The sequence below is a fragment of the Dermacentor variabilis genome, chromosome 11 (genome assembly GCF_050947875.1).
Source record: "Dermacentor variabilis isolate Ectoservices chromosome 11, ASM5094787v1, whole genome shotgun sequence".
In the NCBI taxonomy this organism is placed as follows: Eukaryota; Metazoa; Arthropoda; class Arachnida; order Ixodida; family Ixodidae; genus Dermacentor; species Dermacentor variabilis.
The window spans coordinates 7,982,850-8,003,841 of NC_134578.1; the positions used below are offsets into that span (position 1 = coordinate 7,982,850).

The window sequence follows — 20,992 nt, forward strand, 5'->3', positions numbered from 1 at the left end:
AAAATGACGCGCGCGTCCCACCTACCGCGCGTCAATCGCGCCTGAAATCGCGCCATGCGGTTCCGCCTTAACGCAATGGCAATTCGCGAATCCGGTATTAGGGTAAACGCAAGCGCAATGGGACAGGGCCTGGCCCCTTGCGTGTCGTTTCAGGGGATGAACAGAAGCGCAAATGAGAATGGGCTGCACGGTGCAGCCACCTGGTGGCATAGAGCTCAACCACACACAGTAGCAGTAACAATATGTGTTATTCTTTGCTGCTGGTGTAAATTTTTCGCAGGAGTGTAATCGTTAACGCGTTGTTTTTGTAAATGTTTAAAATGTTTTACACTTGGTTAGAGCAATATTAGCCCTTTCTTTAGCTGGTTAAGCTCTGCGCCACGGCTGGCTGGACCGTGGAGACCGATCAGGCAGCTCACGTACGTCTACGCTAAAGTTCCTTCATCAGCTTGAGTTTGTGCCTCCACCGTTCCTTCGGAACGTTCCGCTAGTGTGTGATTACCGGAATACCAGACACGTTCGGCGCTAAGACAGAATGCTCGAAACGCACGGTGCTTCGATAGCTCTCGCTTGGGGTTTACGGCCAAGCCGCTAGCTGAGACGTTTCGCGCGGGCGGGGGCGGGCTATAAACAACCGGAAGTGGACGATGTGACGTCGCATCGTGACGCAGAACCAGTGAAGGCGGAGCTTAGCCCCGATCTCTCGGCGAACGAGTTGAGGAGGAAAAGAATGTCTAGGGAGGAGGGTACATGTAATCGCTTGTAGCTCCATTAATACATAATGCTTCACTTAAATTATGGTGCGAATGTCCTACTTAAGGTGTACGCTATGCGTCTTCAAAATTTGTCCGAACCGTTTCAGGGGCCCTTTAAGAATAGCAAGACACGTCAGGGCGTTCATTAAAAAGTACACTAGGAATACAAGGTGCCTGAAAGCTTTAACGCAAAATGCCGCTCATTTTATATGTTCTGAAGAATGCGAACACTGCTATGTTTTACCTGTTAAGCTGATATCACCAGACCCCCATACCGAAATTACATTACTTTAATGGCATGCTTACCGATGCGATGCCAGTCAGCGCATCTACTCAAGCAGCACACCTACAAAAACATAAAATATTAATGCAGCCTAGTAGGTATCTAGAAAGCAGACACACCTTCTCATGAAATATAGCCTAATATTAAACGGTGTAATTGCTTTCCCCAATTCGGGCTACCCCCGTTGTACCTGCTGTTGGGGCAGTCGGAGCATTTCGAAGAGTAAACATTTTATTTATAAAAGCAAGATCACAAGAAATCGCGATCACGATCACAGATCACGGTCATCGCATGTAGCGGCTTATGTAGCGCTAAACTTTGAGCAACAAATTAAGGCCAGTAAAGGCACCACCTGTGTTCGGCATTTTCCGACATTGAAGTGCTACGTAAAATTGCCGTGTAAACACAACATCGGCTCATAGGTATCACTAAAGCGCGTATACCTGTTAATGCTATAGCGCATGACATTGATTGGTTTCTTTGATTAGCATGTATATATTATATTTGGAATCCCCATTCTTAGACCACTGAGCATTTGCCACTGTAACAAGAGCTGACAGAGGAGCCGTGAACGTGTTTAAATGTGCGTGGCGCTTCTTTCCACGCACGCTTTTCTTCAGAGCTCTGCCATTGATAAACATACTCTTCATCCTCGTGAATGTTCTGCGTCGACGTCTCACACTGTGTATTCACATGAATTGCTGTTTACATTTCTCCATAGTTTGCGAACGGTGAAGAGTAAAAAAGAAAAGGAAGAAAAACAATGGGAAAATAGCGAGTATTACTGTGCGGCGCCTAAGCATAAGTGTTTCAGGGGATTACGAGTTGCATGGAAAGAAAATTGCGCTAATTGTGTACATTGATTTCACGTGTATATATTATTCACCGTTTCACGAGTGTTTAGTTACACATTGAAACTTGCGCATTTGATGTGCACAATTTGAACTTTTTATCGCGTAGATTTTTTTTAAACGTTTGAAGAATGCTTTGCCTACAGCTTTCATTACAAGTGGATTGCATGTGCCACGGTTCTTCCTTTGTCTTGTGTGTCAGAAATATAAGAATTGAGACACCACCTACCAGACAGCTTTAGAATAAGTGTAATACCACAGCAATTCCTTTCAGCTCGCTAATTTAATGGTAACTGTCAATATTATTGACAATACTGCATTTAACAAAATTACTTTCACGTTGGTTGATTCCCTGTGTTGAAGATTTAAACGAGCAGCTCATTTACATGTCGTGAGCATTTCGCTTTCTTAATAAAGGATGCATATCGATTCAAGAATATTCATGCGCTGCTGCTTACTGCACATATTCTCGAATCTTCGCTTGGCTGCACCGGGAAAGCTTGTACTTCTTCAGTCCTCCATCCACGTAACTCATCATGTATCCTTCGGACCAAGGGCACTCCGGGGTTTGGTCATGCGGTGAGCCTAGCCTGCAGAATGTACCGGTAGGACAATTTTAAATATCAGCTTATGTTTCCACAGTTGCAGCGGCAAATATACTTACGAATGGGCTAGTTCGTGGGCTAGCGTATGGACTCCGTTGTAGGTGAGGGCCGTGTCTTCACCCTCGCCGATTCCCAATGCGCGGCAGGTGGCTCCAATATATGCACGTCCTAAAATTTTAGGTAGCATTGCTCTTGCAAAGCTTGGTTACAATACACGGTTCGTAAACTATGATGCATCGTAAGAACAATAATCATGCCACCTACCTATGAACGCTACATTTTAGGACGATATAATCAGCCTTCTTATTCTCTTAGACGCGCTACTGCTCACACAAACGTAACAGAAACAAGAGAAATATATAGATACTCATTTGGTGTCGTTATTTGTTTAGTGCGCTAGTTATTTACTCTTTAAAGAGTTAAAGGCCCTACAGTTTGTCAGTGACTATAGTTAAAGCTTTTGCGCCGCTCACAACGTGATGATATGTATAATTCTTTCATATCATGTTCCGTTTTATTAATGATGGTTTTATTGTAATATATATTCCGGAAAAATATTAGTATTTAATTTTTCTGCCTTCACATATAATAATTTGCACACACCAGCGTAGCCTTTGTTGCTAAGGTGCTGGTAAAGCAATCATAGATAATGCTGATAAAAAGCGACACCTGATCCAGATTATTTTCTATTTTATCAGCGAGATACATTAGAAATCAGAGCAGATAATGCAGACGGTATCGAACATGTGTTGTACGTTTAGATTGTAAAGCGCTGTTTCACGGCTCTCATGGTCCATATATAAAGCTGTCATTGGATGCCCTCATTACAACGATCATGCCAATGGAATCGTTTTGCTTAAAATAAACCATATCACCCAGTTCTATTGGATACCCTTGTGCTTTTGTTACTCGTCTTCTATCACATCCAACTTGTTTCTTTAATAACTTTTGAAAACGGTAGAGTAAGGTCTGATGTTACTAGTGCCAACGCTGTGCGGCAAAAAGCATGGCGTGCCTTTTTACCACGCAGCGTACACAACCCAGCACAGCAACTGTATCATACGAAGCAGGGAGTGGCGTCATTATACTTTCATGTGTGAAACAAGAACCCGTCTAGTACCTAGAATTCATTTGTGTTGCGATAGCGCTATGGGAAGTCCACGCAGAGTTGGGACTCCCGAAGGGTAATCCAATTGCTCCTTATTTCTATATAAAGCCTAATAAATCACAACTAGGTGAATGGGCTCCAAAATGCACACAAGAAACAAAGGTTCGTTTTGCAAACTTGATAATCATTTAGGATACCAAATACTTGTGTTTTCTCATTAGCAGATCACACAGGGCAGCCACTAAGTTCTCTGCTATTGTTTTCTAAGGAAAACGGGTTCTTCCTTCAGACAGATCTTGTATGTAATAAAAGCAAGAAAATGCAAAGAATTCCTTGAAATACCATTTTCTTTGCCTTCACGAAAGTTAGAGAGCTTCTTCGCGGAGCCGATGGTGGTGCGCCGGTAGCTGACATCGTGTTGAGATCAGGTCATGGCCAAGCCAGACTTCATTGAATCGAGACTATGCTGGACTGTAGCTGAGACATTTTGTACCAAAACCCCATAGATTGGAAAGTTCAAAGTGTAAAGGCGAGTTGGGGGGCCAGAAATGCGCTGACAGGGGACCCGGGAAGAACAGTCCCGCAGCTTCATTGTTGTTTTATTGCGATAAAAATTATATGAACAGTGCAGGCGCATTACCGCCGTCGGCGTCGGCGTCGGAGTCGCCACGATGTTCTGTATAAGGTCAAAGTGCGATAACATCGTCGCCGCGCACCGTACGCTATGTGCGAGTGAAAGCGCGTGAGGGTGAGCCTACGATGGTTGCTCAATCTCGCACACACAAGGGAGGAAAGTGGGGAGGTAGCGCTTCTTCCATTTCGCGCCAGGCACCGGGGGGTGGGGGGACGGATCTATTTTGGTGGCCGCTTCGTCTTGAAAAGGATCTGCGATGGGCACAGAGGGCTCTGAGTGCCGATAGCTTCGTGTGCGCTGTGTTCTCGATGCTTAGGTCGCATTGAAGCGAAAGGCAATACGAAGGTAAATTCGCTCGCTGCTGCTGCCACACTTCCTCACTCCAGCATTTTCACAACTTGCGTGTGGGGTCATCGAGGGAGATGGGTTCATGTTTGCTTCTGCGCGTGACACCATGCTTGTTAATTTAGTTATAGGCGAATGTTTACAAGGTGATACGCCGACAAAACTACTATTCTTACTTTGTATAGCTGCCTACTAATGTTCATGATGGCGTGGAAGTAGCTGTTAGCCAGCCATTAGTAGGCTGAAACTGTAGTGGTACCTTCAAGATTCTAAGCTATGTTTATGTAATAGTTTTGATCTCACAGCCCGGGAAACTGGGTACGTGTGGGAAAATTGTACGGATACTTAGTAGCCAGCTGCATGCCCTATGGAACGCAGAAAAGTTGTCTGAGTAGCACCTCTGTTCTTTCTCTGGAGCACTACCTTGCCCCTAAAGCAAAAAAGGACTTGGATGACGCTTAAGCTTCGCCTTCAAGAGCGGAACGTGGTAGCGTTATCCCACCCCGTTCGCCCCGCCCACTCATTCGCTCGGCATGCTCTTGAGTCACACAAAGACAAAACGGGCGCCTGAGCAAGCGGAACGAACCAAAGAACTCGGTGTCTCGGAGGGAGAAACGAGCTACGCGAGCCAAACGTCGTGATCGGCACGGACCGCCGGGCCGCGACACACCATGAAGGCGGACGCAATCATGGGGGCTGATGCCTCGATGGGATCGTCCTCCATCTCGCTTGGGAGCAACATGCAGACGCATGACTGCTAGCCAGTAGCGCGGCACACATTGCAGGGGGTGCTTTCCCGCCAGACGCGTTACGGCGCAGGGATCACGTCAGAGGCGTCCCGCATCGGACGCTGCACCTAGGAATCGCGCTGTGAGCGGAAAGAGGAGCCGCGTCGCCTAAACACGAGAGTTTGAGTGACGCACGCTGGAAGTTGGGAGGGAAGAGAGCGAGAAAACTTATTAAACGCAAGGATATTGGGGCATCCTCGCACCTGTCCCCGCACGGCCCCAATGCGCTCAAACGAGACGAATTAAAGAAGCGGGAGATTGGCGCGCCACCTGCCAGGGCAGCGCCGTAGATTGCAAGGAGGGGTTCTTCTGTGTTTGCCGCAAGGTGGCTCTGCCTGTGCGCCAAGCGCAGAAGAAATGTAGTGGAAACATACTTCGTTAGTCGTTTAACTGCGACTTCTGTAATTTACGTGCTCATAATTACCGATATACACCGCAGTATAACTTTCTACGCCACGTTTCTAAGGCAACACCACATTCACTAGAGGCGCTTTTGTAACGCTTTGAACCATCGAACTGATGGCTGAGTGGTAGCGTCTCCGTCTCACACTCCGGAGACCCTGGTTCGATTCCCACCCAGCGCATCTTGCAAGTGGTTTTTATTTATGAATTGCCTTCCGGGTTTTGGCGCTCACGGCCAACGCCACCAACACCGGCTTTTCTGCGACACGAGCTTCTTAACGCTGTGGCGTTAAAAGTCGTCTGCCATTTCTCAGTAGCACCTGCCTGTACAGAACGGAGGACGTCTGCGGCCCTTTTCTACAATTAAAACTCATATCTGACGCTTGCGGCAAGTGGCCGCGTTCAGCTCCACGTATTCGCACTGTTTCACTGGTTGGAGTAACGCACCACCATCTCGTGATACCGTCCGCATTAGCCATCATTGTCGTACAGAGCCGGGGACTGCTCTAGAGCGTCGGTATCGGGGTGGGATACCTTCTAGTCATAGCGAAAATCAATGCGTAGCTCAGTAAGCTTGCTTTGTTTGCAAGCAGCTTGTTCTTGTCACCTTGCGGGATATCCAGAAGGTATTCAAACATTGAAGTTTCTACAATTTAGGAGCGGAAACCGTTACTCATTGTTTTAATAATAGCTGACGAGGTAGCCTGTGAAAATACTTTATAGAATTTACTCAGTAATTAAATATTTGTCGCAACGTGGTTACACAAGAAAATACTCTTCCGCCCAATGTCGATGCCAGAACTCTTGACCTTTGGATCATGTTTCAAACGAACCTTATGTTTCCTTTTATGCGCTAATATGAAATGACAATACCTTCGCCGCAAAAGTTGCTTTCATCAAAGGATGTTCTACGTACCATTAATACCAGTGTCCAATTTTCCATTATCAAACTTTATCATGTCAAGCCTGCAAAATAATTGTAAAATTTGTCTAAATATCTTTAACTGAATTCATGACATAGGTATCCAAGGCTCTATTTTATAAATCAGTGCAAATGGTTTTCTCTCTAATGATTGGAAAGACATGCGCTGCTTCAGAAACCTCCTCCTTTTCTGTGTCGTAGAATGCGAATAAACAGAAAGGCAAAAACTATTCCTGTTGTTTACTTACCCGGTCATCAGGTAAATAACGTCCTGCTTCCCTGGTACTTTTCCTTCATCTTTGTAAGTCTTTAGGCCCGCCAACATCTCTCCCGTCTCAATTTGACCGTTGTTAACTTTAGCGAACTCGTGATCCTGTTTCATCACATGAAAAAAAAAAGAAAAATATGTAGGGTTATATAGAAGGAATGATCGCGATATGCGGTTTGCATGAATATCTTTTTTGCTGCGAGGGCTTGTCAAGCGTCAACACCGTACTCACCTCATATATGAAATGTACATTGGATTGGATTGGATTAGAGCCAACCTTATTTGAGCCTGCAGTTGGGCGCTCGCGCGTCCCGGCGAGGGGCTACGTGATCTACGAAGTCGCCGTTACTAGGCGCGGGTCTCCGCTCGCCGTTGCCGGCTCGATGGGTCCCTGCCTTTCGAGCGCCCCGAGTACCTGCTTGACGGCCCAGAGCTGTTCGTCTTGGTCGTAGCTCTTCGCGGCTGCCTCGAGCCGCGGTGGGATCGTTCTCGATTTTGCTTCTTCTGGATTTTTAACGCAGTCCCACAAGATGTGCGTGTAATCTGCCGTCTCCCTCCGACAGACTGCACTTATCGGTCGGATATGTCTCTGGGTACATGCGATGCATCAGTCCCGGGCTCTGTAGCGACCCGGTCTGGAGCTGTCTCAGTAGCACCGCCTCCGCTCGACTCAGCCTTGGGTGTGGGGGTGGGAGAGTCCTGCGAGCCAGGCGGTAGGCCTTCGTGATTTTGTTGTAGTGCGTCATGCGGTCCTTGGTTTCGAACCACGTCGGACGGTCTGTCGCCGGGGCGCGATTGGTTAGCGCTCGGGCCGCTGCGTATGCCATCTCATTGTGGTTATCATTGCGTTCCGACGCGTCGCCCGCGTGCGCCGGTAACCACTTGAGTCTTACTTTTCTGTCTTGTAGTTTGGCCGCTCGCACTACGCGCTCGGCCTCCCTGCAGATTTGGCCTTTGGCGAAGTTTCGCACCGCCTGTCTCGAGTCACTCAGCACTATGTGGTAGTCTGCGTCGGCGATGGCCAAGGCGATGGCTACCACCTCCGTTTGTTCCGCTCCGGCGCTTCTCACACTCGCTGCCGTCCTCGTGGCGCCGGCTGACGCCTCTATGACGACCGCTGCGAAGGCGTTCGTTGGTATTCGGCCGCGTCCACGTACCGCGCGTGCTCGTCTTTGGCGTGCTGGTCAATGAGAGCCTTGGCCCTCGCAGCTCTTCTTCCCTTGTTGAACTCGGGATTCATGTTCCCCGGTATGGGCTCGATTCTGGTCTGGCGTCGGACCTCTTCGGGGACGTGGAGGTTCATATTCACCACGTTATGCGTCCTATTCCCAGGTCGTGCAGTATGTTCCTCCAGGCTTTGGTCATGGACAGCCGCTCCAGTTGAGAGGTCCGTTGCGCTTCGGCTATTTCTTCGAGCGTGTTGTGTATCCCGAGTTGTAAAAGCGGGTCGGGCTCGTGGACTCGAACAGACCCAGCGTCGTCGTGTACGCTCTTCTGATGATCACGTTGATCTTGTTAGGTTCGTGTTGCAGCCATCTGTGGTAGGCTGCAACGTACGCGACGTGGCTGATGATGAAGGACTGCACAAGCCTAAGTAGGATCTCCTCTCTCATGCCCGCCTTCCGCGAAGTGACATGTTTGAGGAGTCGAATCGCGTTGGCTGCTTTTTTTTCTCGTGCTTTTCGATGACCCTGCCTAGGATCCTGATTTTGCCGACCTCGAGGATCACCTGGCCGGATTTAGTTAGGATTCTGATTTTTTTCGTATTCGCGTTGTCTGGTCTTGCCTCTGCTGTTTTTGGTAGGTGGGAGAGAACCGGTGCTATGAAATTGTGCCCGCTGCCTAAATATGAAACTGCGAGCCGATACCATTATTATTGTTATTCTTATATTAAAAATTAGACACAGTGGTAATGTACTGGTACGAATTATGTTTATTTACAGGGTGAAACGAGGTCCGAGATGGAAGCTACAGGCCAGGCCCAGCCGGCGCAGAGTATCCCGAGATCACGCGCACCCCCTCTACTTCTTCTTTCTCTGCCTCAGTCGCGCAGTGCTGCGACATTTTCCCCGGGGGCAGACGAAGCTCGCTGAGCGAGTTAAAGGGACCTGTGATTGTGCTGCTTTAGTCTGGCCACGTGAACAACTTGCGTCGCACGTGAACGCCGATTACTTGCCGTCACTTTGGCGACGACATAGTTGGCGACGACATCAAGCGGCTGAGTATAACGAATGGTCCGGTGTAAGTGGCGAGAAACTTGCGGTACAATCCCTTTTTGCGAACAGGTGTCCACAACCAAACATAATCACGGGGAGTAAAGCTGACGGGGATATGCCGCGCATCATAGCGAATCTTGCTGTGGCCTTGTGAGGACAACATTCCAAGATGCGCCAGTCGACGTGCTTCCTCAGCACGATACAGAGTTTGGGCGATGGAAGGATCTTCTTGGCACGATAAAGGTAGAATAGTGTCTAGAAAGCTCCAAGGAGCGCGTGCGTACAGCAAAAAGAACGGCGCATATCCAGTAACTTCGGGCTTGGCACTATTGTACGCGTACGTTACAAAGGCTAAGACGGCGTCCCAATTCTTGTGGTGAGCAGCGACATACATTGATAACATGTTGGTGAGGGTTCGATTCGTCCGCTCCGTGAGGCCATTGGTTTGCGGGTGGTAAGGAGTGGAATGCCGATATGCAGAACCACAAAGCCGTAAAAGTTCTTCAACGACGTTGACGGTGAATTGCCGTCCACGGTCACTGATGACAACCCGGGGAGCGTCGTGACGAAGTATGACGTGATGCAACAAAAATCAAGAGACATCGGCTGCAGTGGCGGATGGAAGCGCCGCCGTTTCCGTGTAGCGAGTAAGATAATCTACGCATACTATAATCCAGCGGCAGGCAGCTGACGTCTTTGGGAACGGGCTAAGCAAGTCGATGCCGACTTTTTCAAAGGGTTGCGTCGGTGGCCTAACTGGTTGTAAATAGCCTGCCGGGGCCGTCGTCGTTTGCTTGTGGCGCTGGCAAACAGTACAGCTGGCGACATACTGTTTCGTTGTTTTCCAGAGCTTGGGCCAGAAGAATCTCTAAGTCGGTGTAGTGTGCGTGCAAAGCCAAGGTGCCCGGACGTGATATCGTTATGCATGGAACGAAGGACAGCAGGGCGCATATTTTCGGGCACAACTAGAAGCAATGGGGGACCATCCGCCGAGCAATGTTTTTTTGTACAGCAAACCATTAAGAAAAGTAAACGGTGTTGTTCCTGCTGGCTCACGTACAGCTGCCCGTAGGGATTTCAAGGTAGGGTCGCAACGTTGCTCGCTCTCGAAGGTACGCAGGTCTGGAAAGTCGGAAGAGATGGAAACTAGGTAGTCATCGAAGTCATCATCCTCAGCTTTAGTGTGAGGTGAAGGGAGACGGGATAGGCAATCAGCATCCGTGTGACAGCGCCCGCTCTTGTAGTTAACGGAAAAGCTGTACTCTTGAAGGCGCAAAGCCCAGCGAGCCAATCGACCAGACGGGTCACGCAGCCCAACCAGCCAACAGAGTGAATGATAGTCAGCCACTATCGTGAATGCGCGGCCATGTAGATACGGACGGAACTTTTGAATGACGAATACTGAACCGTTACTGAACTCGAGTGCTAGGCACTCGAGTTCAGTAACGGAGTAGTTTGTCTCCGCTTTTGTAAGTGTCCGACTAGCGTAGGCAATTACATGCTCACGGCCATCGCAGAGTTGAGCAAGCACAGCGCCAACACCCGCACCGCTGGCGTCAGTGTGCTGCTCAGTTGACGCCTCCGGATCAAAATGCCGCAGTACCGGTCCAGAAGTCAACAAAAATTTCAGCTGTTGAAACGCCGACTCGCAGTCAGCAGTCCACAAGTATGGGGTGTCTTTGTGAAGGATAGACGTGAGGGGAGAGGCAAGCTATGCGAAATTCTTGACAAAGCGCCGGAAATATCAGCAAAGGCCCAAAAATCTTTGCAGATCTTTCACCGTTTGTAGCTGTTGGAAGTCGCGAACCGCTGCTATCTTTTCAGGGTCTGGTCGTATGCCGTCTTTGTCGACCAGAAAGCCTAGTACGAGGGCTTGACGCTCACTTAAATGACATTTCTTCGAGTTTAAAATAAGGCCTGCTTGCTGGATACAGTCAAGAACGATCGACAGGCGCTGATTGTGCTCGTGAAATGTCCGGCCGTAGATAATGACGTCGTCTAAATAGCACATGCAAATTTTCCATTTTAAAAATTAAATTGTGGGGTTTTACGTGCCAAAACCACTTTCTGATTATGAGGCACGCCGTAGAGGAGGACTCCGGAAATTTTGACCACCTGGGGTTCTTTAACGTGCACCTAAATCTAAGTACACTGGTGTTTTCGCATTTCGCCCCCATCGAAATGCGGGCGCCGTGGCCGGGATTCGATCCCACGACCTCGTGCTCAGCCCAACACCATAGCCACTCAGCAACCACGGCGGGTAAATTTCCCGTTTGAGTCCACGGAGCACGGTATCCATAAATCGCTCGAATGTCGCTGGAGCGTTGCATGAGCCAAAGGGCATAACGTTCAACTCAAAGAGACCATCAGGTGTCACGAAGGCTGTCTTCTCCTTGTCTGAGGGGTGCATGGGGATTTGCCAATATCCTGACCGTAAATCAACAGAAGAGAAATACGACGCGGAGTGGAGGCAGTCGACGGCGTCATCTATTCGTGGTAGGGGGTACACGTCTTTCTTTGTGACGGTGTTTAGGCGGCGATAGTCCACACAGAATCTTCATGACTTGTCTTTTTTTCTTCACCAGGATCACAGGAGCAGCCCAACGGCTACATGATTCCTGGATCACTCCTTTCTGTAACATTTCTTCGACCTGCTCGGCGATGACTTTTCTCTTTGAACGTGAAACGCGGTAGGGCTTCTGACGAATTGGCGTTGCTTGCCCTGTATGGATGCGGTGTTGCATACGAGACGCCGGTGGTGTATGGGACGCTCGTTGGCCTTGAGCAAAATCAAACACTGTGGCGTAGCGAGCGAGCACAGCTTCCAGCTGACACTGCTCACTAGAAGACAGCGACTTGTTAATCATGCGCTTAAAGTCAGCAGAATTATCATGGTTGGAACTGGGGTTGAATTTCTTTTAGGCAGCTGACATTTCGACCGTTCCGTCGCTGACAATGGCTTGTTCATCAAAACTTGCCTGTTTAAGTCCTAGCGGCTATGTTATGGATTGGGTTGAAACGTTCACTGTCCACAAACGAGTACAACCATCAGTGGTGATAACTAGGGAGCGAGGGACTATCACATTTTTCTTGAGCGCATTGTTATAGTCGGGCTCGGCTAAACCACAACAAGAACCTGTACGAGGGCGAGAAGTATTCACAGGTACAAACATTGCAGTCTGAGGGGGCAAAGTCACATCTTGTGACACGGAGAGAATGTCCGCGGCATCACTGGTGCTATCTGTCATTGAAGTTCGTGCGTCGCGGCGAAGAGAAATCGCGTCACTTCCACAATCCAAAGTTGCCCCCCACTCATGCAAGAAATCAATTCCTAAAATAATGTCATGCGTTGTACGTTCAAGGACAGTAAATTCACTTCGATATGTCTGGTCCCCTATCGTAACTGAAACAGAACAGACCCCAAGTGGGCGTAACATTTCCCCACCAACTCCACGAAAGGTAGCGTTCCGATCCCAAGAAAACATAACTTTATGTCCAAGACGATTTTTGAAGGACAGGCTCATAACAGAAACTGCCGACCCGGTGTCAACTAAAGCAAAATCACTCACATTGTCAACTAAAACGCACACTTTGTTTTTAAACAATCTTACACAAGGGGGTCTTGATGAAGATGAACATATCGCGGCCTCACCTCCGTCGGTCGCACTAGCTAGTTTCCCAGCGGCGGCGGTGATAACGAGCGACGACGAGGTGATGGAGAGCGTCGTTGTCGTGTCGGTGGAGGTGTCAGGCTGCGATCGGAAACGGGGGAGTCACTGCGGTTCGCGCGTCCCTGCTGCAGCCGCTGGAAGGAACTGGGATACGGCCAGGGCTCGTCAGCGGGCACGCGGGGTGTGTAGGAATTAAACCGTGGAGCACGCTGCTGGCGGCGGTGGCAATACCTAGCAATGTGTCCAGGCACACCGCAACTGTAGCGAATGCGGGAGTCGCGGCTTGTCGCGGTGACACCGGTGACATGGCTGTTATGGGTGGAAACGTACTCTCAGGCTGGTTGTAGGAGGGAGGAGCCCGCGGTACAAATCATTGTGGTGCATCTTGTCAGCGTCCCAGACTTGTCGGTTGCGGTGGCAAGTTGCTGCTCTCCGTACGATCAGCATAGGTCCTGCGAGGTTCTCGGTAACTCTGAGGTGCCACTGATGGTAACACTGATGGCACACATGAGCGTCGTCAACAACTTTAAGGCGTTCAAGCTCTTCTTTAACCACTTGCCGAGTCACCGAGGAGATGTCGTCGTGGGTTGGGACGGACACACTTGCAATAGTTGTAACGTTGTCCAAGCGTCCAAACTTTGGCCCAATCCTTCTCATTTTCAGCGCTTAAAACGCCCGGCAGTGTTTCCTCAGATCATACGGAGTACTAAGATCTTCCTTCGTTATAAGGAAATTATATACAACTTCAGCGATTCCTTTAAGCAGATGTCCTACTTTGTCTTCGTCTGTCATGGTAGCGCTGACGATTCCGCATAATTTCAGAACAGCCTCTATGTACGTTGTACACGTTTCGCCAGGTAACTGAGCTCGTCGGGAAAGCGTCTGCTCAGCCTTGTTTTTCTTAGAGATTGGGTCCCCGAAGCACTTGGTGAATTCTTCTACAAAATTGCCCCAGCTGGTCAGAACGCTCTCGTGGTTTTCAAACCAGAGGAGCGCGGTTCCAGCGAGAAAAAAAACACGTTATCGAGCTGCTTCGCAGCGCTCCAGTGGTTGTGGCGACTCACTCTGTTGTAGTGTTTAAGCCAGTCGCCGACGTCTTCGTTCGCCTTCCCCGAAAAGGTGGGTGGCTCTCGCAGCGGTGTCCAGCAGCCAGCCTGAACTGCGTGATTGCTGTCTGGTCCGCCACAGGTGGGGTCGTCACTGCCTTCTCCGGAATCGGCCATGTCCGCTGCTTGTGGTCGTAAACCGGCCAAGCGCCTACTCTGTCGGACAGTTGGTAGAGCTTGGTCGTCCAGGATCGTCCAATATTTACCCCGCACGTCCACCAAAGATGTTACGAATGATGTTTATTTACAGGGTGAAACGAGGTCCGAGATAGAGGAGGAGGAGGAAGTAAAATTTATTGCCCTAGAAAGAGTAATTCAGCGGTCGGGCCGGATGTCTTGATCTTCTATTGGTTGATGAAGATCTCCGGCCTGCATGGTTGGCGCCCCTATTCCAGGGCACCACTGAGCGTGGCTGCTCGTCGGGCATGATCCACCAGCCTCCGTTGGAGGCTAGGGTCGCCGCTGGAGAGCACGCTCTCCCACTGCTCCGCACTCGGATTTTCTATTTTGTGGAATGCCTTATTCGTATTGCACTCCCATGTGATGTGATAAAGTGTGGGTATTGCGCCACACCACGGGCATGTGTCCCTGTATTGACCTGGGAACATTTTGTATAGTGTATGTAAATTTGGGAAAGTTACTGTCTGCAGCTTTCGCCAGTAAACTGCCTGTTCTTGAGTGAGTGTACTGTGAGGCGGGGGATATCTGATCCTCGTCCCTCTATGGTAATTTAGTATGTCAGAGTACGTTGGGATCACTGTCATGAAGTCCTCAGGATCTCTGTTTAGGTCCGCTCGGTTTGTATGCTCGCGAGCGATCCTATCTACCCTTTGGTTGCCCTCAATCTCAGTGTGCCCCGGTACCCAAAAGATGGTGTGTTTAATGCGTTTATTCTGTTGGCCAGCGCGGAGGAAGATTTGGAGCGCTTTTAGACCGATTCTGCCGTTAATGTAGTTTCGGCAGGCTTCCTTGGAGTCTGTTAGAATTATAAGGGATCTATTTGTGCGGTAGCCCTCCACAGCTGCTAGAGCAACAGCGATTTCCTCTCCCTCGGTTACCGTACAATCCCGTGCCGACGCGCAAGCGATTTCCCTATAGTCCGAGCCTATTACTGCCGCGACAACTCTTTGTTCGTTTTCCCTCCGTTCTCGAGGATATACCGCGGCGTCCGTGTATACCGTGTTCGCCTTGGTTGCTAGGTATTTTTCTACATACTTTGCCCTAGCGTTCCGCCTGGCTGTGTGTAAATTCGGGTCCATGTTTCTTGGCAGGGACCCTACCTTGATGGTACTGCGATACTCATCGGGTAGGTTTGCCGTTCTTTGTTCTTCCCTTTCAATTTCTTTATGCCCCAGTTTCCTTAGGAGCTCTCTGCCCGTGGTAGTCTGCTGGAGTCTGAGTAGCTGCGACCCTAATTGTGCTTCTTTGAGCTCCTCGAACGTGTTGTGGAGTCCGAGGGCCAGCAGCTTCTCTGTCGAGGTGTTGGCCGGCAGGTGAAGCGCTGTTTTGAACGCTTTCCTTATGATGGCGTCGGCCTGGTCCCGTTCGCGTTTGTTTGTGTTGTAATATGGGAGGGCGTACGTAATCCGGCTGATTATGAGGCTCTTAACCAACTTGACTGTGTCGTCCTCCTTCATGCCACTTCTTTTTTGCGAGACGCGGGTGATCATACGTGCCACCTGTGCCGTCGCTTGCTTGAGTAGGTTTATGGTGTGTGTGCAGCGTTGATTGCTCTGCACCCACATTCCCAGAATCCTGACGGCTTCTTTTTCTGGTATTTTTTGTCCTTCTAGGGTGACCCTGATTTGTTCTTCCGAGCGTTTTCCTCTTCTGACTCGCAGGAGCTCTGACTTCTCCGTCGAGCAGGCGAGGCCTCTTTCCCTAACACATTCTTCCCCGCATGTTGCTGCGGCTTGTAGTCGTTCTTCTGGAAGCTACAGGCCAGGCCCAGCCGGCGCAGAGTACCCCGAGATCACGCGCGCCCCCTCTACTTCTTCTTTCTCTGCCTCAGTCGCGCAGTGCTGCGACAGTACAAAAGCAAGTTTATCGACAGCAAACGAGAGCTCAATAAAGAATTTATTTAGTTCAAACCTTTGCTCAACATGTTTCTTGACGCTAATGCATTGCATTGTACTGACTCACGGCTAGAGTGAGAACCCTGTTAGTTGTCTTCACGTTTCTGGTGTAATTTGAGCTAAACCAACAGTGTTCCGCGGTAGCAAGACGTCACTTTCATTGCTAATCTATTGTGCAGTGGTAATTTAATTGAGATAGTAATTCGATGGACACTTCTGGGTAAATTTAGCCGCCGGCGTCACTGTCACCGCAAGATTCCTTATACAGTCCAAGTGCGTGAGGTCAGGCTCCGCGCGCCCGTTTGCTGTTGGTGCGAAAAGAAAGTGTGCGATGCTGAGCCGCGATGAATGGTGGCTTGATGCGTGTCGTACTGCCACATGGCTGATGTTGGAGATCAGGTGATCCACCGTACACTAGGGTGAGGGCTGGGGAGTGTATGCGAGTGCGCGGTAATGTGAATTGGGGCGTGCTAAGGGGTGTGGGGGGGGGGGTGCGTGTGAAGAAGCGTCTCCTCCTCTATCACGGCCATGGCTGCGCAGGTCTTCATGGTTGGCTGAGTGCGTGTGCAGGGCACTCGCCGTATCTTGGATGCAATTTGCGGCGGGTGCAAAGCTGGGCAAGCCGAGCTGGCTCGTCGCTTCGCGTGCGCTGTCTTCCTGCGCGACTAGGTAATCTCAAGGGTTGGTCATGCGTTGAAGCGAGAGCCAGTCTGAAGCATTCACCCCTTGAGGCCGGGCGTGTTAATCACGCCAGCGCGTCGTCGAGTCATATCTGCTAAACCGATCCATGGTCATCGAGCGAAAAATATGAACTTGTCTTCCAGAGGCGGTCTAATACTTTGCTATTGCTATCAATGCTTCGCCTCTGGAACGAAACTGTCTTTTTACAGCAAACCTTTATATAATCTGGATCCCTGGATTTTTGCGTTTCCGTCTTCAGAACAGTCGACAGAAAATTATTAGATGAATAGAAGGAAAAAGTGCCTATCTCCATTGGAATTACGCAAGCGAGACACCACCCCAGTATTCGTTTGAATAAAGAAAAGTACAACACAAGTGCCAGAACTACATTATTGATGATAAGGCACGTTCGAATGACACGAAGCACGTGGCGCTTGCCTGATTGGTGCATAAGTTGCAGTTGCCGGAAAGCGGCAACTGTAGCTTATGGAGTTAAGTCGTTACACTTTCTATGTAAAACAAGCACGCGCCTAGCAACTAACTTAATTTGTGTTGTGGTAGAGCTATGGGAAGGCCACGCATAGTTAGTTCTCCCGATGAGGAGCGTGAACACGACAAGCGACGACGGGAACAGCAGCATCTGCATGCACAGTAGGCGCCGTGCTCAGTCTAGGAAAGACGCAGCGGTTCCTGTACAAAACAAGATACGCACCTCAGTGTTTATCACAGCGATCGCAAGGCAGTTATGAGTACTGTTTCATTGTCTTTCTGTCAATAATTCCTTGTAGTGCATTGCTTAATCGTTCAAGGCTAGATAAAATTGGTCTATGGGATCAGGCCACACCACGGCTTCGCCGGCCAACAATCCTCACAGTGCCAATTGGGGCCCATTTTGTAGAAGTTATTTGAACTATTGCAAAATCTTTTTTTCTGCTTTGGTACGGTGAATAAAGCTTCCCACAAACACTCATCGGTACCTGTCGGGACTCTGTACTCAGTGAAACTCAACGAGATCCACTGAAGCCTCCCAAGAGTTCAAACACCGGATTCAGCAAAGTATGGGAAGAATGCAGGAGCTGAATTGATTTCTCCTGCTCGACATTTTGCTTTTTTATTGTCTTTTCATTAAATTTTGACAGCCAATAATATTGTTACGTAGGAAGACGCGGACGAAAAGCTATATACAAGTGTATTCACAACGGAATACGCTGCACTTGGCCAAGAGGCAACAAACAGCCCGCGCTAGCCTCCAATCGTCGTCGTTGTCATCTCACTGCTCGCCTCGTCATCATTGTAAACACTGTTCCGTAGCACTACCCCCGGCGGCAAAAGCGCTGTTGCGGAGCAACTAAAGGCCGGTCTGGGAAGCAGTGTAGTAGGCCTTGAGCCTACTGACGGGCACGACATCCCTAGATGCCAGAGTAGGCCCACTTGTGGTCGTGCACCGCCTGAGCGAACTCACTTACGTCGTAGCGCGCCTCTTGTGCAATGGTCGGCGATCAAGCAGAACTCAGCTGGCTCATATTGCTCGCCTGAAGACTTTCTACCCTGCTTGTCCACCCTGACTCGCCCCACGTGCTTCGTCTGCTTGCGGGGAAATGTAACGGATACGAAAGGCACGGACAAGAGGAAAGAAGAGAAGATGAAGAGAACGAGCAGTTTGAGAGGCCGGGCTGCGCTAGGATCACGCAACGATCATCGTCCATCTACTGTAAATAAAACCATTTCTTCGCAACTCTTCGTAAAAATATATTATTGACCTCGATCACCTAAATGTCTCTGAGTGTGTCCGTAAATGATAATGAGAACTGCCACCCCAATTAGACGGATTGCTGGTGATCCCGATGTGTCATACCGACTAAATAAACACTTCATTGCACATAAACTAGATACGTTAGGCGCCTACGATCGGGCGTAGCCGCTATATATATAAGCGCAATTTATGCAGATACATATTTGCCTCAATGAGGAATTTATAGCGCCCTGAACGCTCAAAACTTTCCACACTTGCCCTTTACAAAGAAAATAGCGAAATGGGAAGGAAATGCATTTTCAATAGCCAGGAATTAAGACATTCATTCTTAGTAAGATGAATACGTTTCTAGTGGTCGGAACATGGCTCGTGCTCACAATACAATATTTATTTAGTCTGAAGGCGCCGGTGCTCACTTCCTGTTTTACAGAGCAATTTGAAGCACCAGAGTAGATGGAGATTTAAAGGAAATCGTGGGCGAAACTTATATGCTGTGTGGCCTTAAATTCACCTTTCTTGCGCGGAATACCTTTCGCAGCGAACTTATTATTTAATGCTAATGAACGAACAGAATCTGTCACACAGTTTGTTGCTGAGAAATTCGATCGCCAGTTAAGCGTTAATAAAATTCAGCAAGATTTCGGCTAGGTTTCTCAAGCGCTCAGGTGCAGGAATCAGCGCCTTAAGCATTTTTATTCAACCTACAGCATTGAAGCGGAAACTTAGTTCAAGGAGGTATGTTCACTTCTACCCCCTTTCCCCCTGCCCATTACATTTCATCACGCAAAGATAATTTATGTTGGGTTATGCCGTATTACTCCAGCACGGATCAGCCTAAATGTTATATTTTCTCGTGACCACAGAAGATTAACATAATTTATCAGTGGAACTAATGAATTTTAAGAAATAATAAATATAAATTAAATAGTGTTTTTTGTGTGTAAGCCGAAACCATGAAATGATTATGAGGAATACGGCAGTGGAGGACTCCAGATCAATTTTGTCCCCCTCGAGTTATCTTTACTTGCATGAAATTCACGATGTACGAGAGCATTTTTGCATTCCGCTGCCACTACGATGCGGCCGCCAAGGCGGAGATCGAACGCGGAACCTCAAGCTAGAAAGCGCCCCGACCTGGTCATTGATTTACCTCGGCAGGGTGAATGCAACACGAAGGAAGGAAAGAAAATGCTCCGTTGTTTTGTAAACAGTCACCCCCGGCTGCAATGCCCTATATCAGCGGTGCGGCCCTCTGGAGCACTTCCCGCTGTTCTATGCGCACTGCACATACTTGAGGTCGAGACACTCAGCAAGGTCCTACCGAGTGCATTCCCCCTTCGTCAACTGTGTAATCGTATGATACTTACCCTGACCCTTGTTATTCCAACGAGAACGAACTTTATTTTCGGGTGGTCCATCTCCAGGTACCTTAAGTTCACCTAAGAAAGAACGCGAGTTAAATACCGCGGAGAAACAAAGTGACACACGCGACAAAAGATTACCCGAACATAGACGGAAAGATTACAACGTTCCAAATGCATGCAGATACGTCGTTGCTATCGTTAGCGAATGGCCGTCAGTAAAAAAGAAATAAAAAACACGGATATCGACGCTGCTCTCGAATGTCACGCAGCAGCTACCTGCGATGCTCTGCGTTTCGAGAGCATATTCGTGCGATCATGTATTGTTTACTTGTGACGAAAAGCAAATGCTGTATTTCTACAGAAAGAGGTGGAAGGCTAAAGCTGAGGACGTTTTAGATTTTCTATTTAGAAGAGACAGCAGACTTGGACGACCTTGCACAATCACCACTCCATTTCTAGAAAACCTTTTTCTTCATTCGAGGAGTTCCATTTAATCAAACAGTACGCTTTAAGAGGAAGCTTTAGCTCATGTGCTCTTACCTAAATACATGTAAACGGGTAGTTCGTTTATCTCGGCAACTACTGCTCCAAACTTGGCGAGGTTTGTTGCATTTACAAGAAAGCTTAAAATGTAGTGACCGTAGGTTTCGAATTTTTGATGTTGGTCGTCATTTTTTTATTAAAAAGTGGCAAAAATAAAAATTTTCCGATAAAGAAACTATTTAGTTTGCAATTCTGTAACTCCGCAATGAAAAACGACATCCTAATTATGGGAAATGCATATAATAGTACATGTAAAGCGAACAAAAATGATATGTTACACATGAATCCTAAAAGTTTAGTAATATGGAAATGCAGCTTTTGCAGAACCCTTGTACACAACGTAACAACTTCACGTAATATATAAAATTACGAAACAAATTTGTCCGCTTTCAATGATCTAGTGGATGTCGTATAAAGAACTGCGATATCTGTTCTTGATGCAAAGCTATTAATTTGCAAACTTCGTGCTTGTATATTTTTAAACCTTTCGGATATTTGAAAACGTCCTTAACTACATTCAGGCCCTGAATCAAGATTCTGATTCCAACAGTGAGTATAATTTAACTTTCTCTCTCAAATACAACAAATTTCATTAACATCAGTCCACGGCTTATCACAGTAA

The 20,992-nt window shown here is 48.3% G+C and overlaps 1 protein-coding gene across 2 annotated transcripts in view; it reads right to left on the minus strand.

Moving 5' to 3' along the window:
• Positions 1-20,992, minus strand: part of LOC142563732 (venom metalloproteinase antarease-like TtrivMP_A) — a 56,802-nt gene that overhangs the window by 13,463 nt on the left and 22,347 nt on the right. For both annotated transcript variants that reach the window (XM_075674329.1, XM_075674330.1), the window contains exons 7-11: positions 19,831-19,902; positions 6,942-7,066; positions 6,688-6,737; positions 2,554-2,662; positions 2,348-2,479 (exon numbers count right to left, since the gene is read on the minus strand). In XM_075674329.1, the coding sequence (XP_075530444.1) occupies positions 2,348-2,479; positions 2,554-2,662; positions 6,688-6,737; positions 6,942-7,066; positions 19,831-19,902 (488 nt within the window). The remainder of the gene's footprint in view (positions 1-2,347; positions 2,480-2,553; positions 2,663-6,687; positions 6,738-6,941; positions 7,067-19,830; positions 19,903-20,992) is intronic.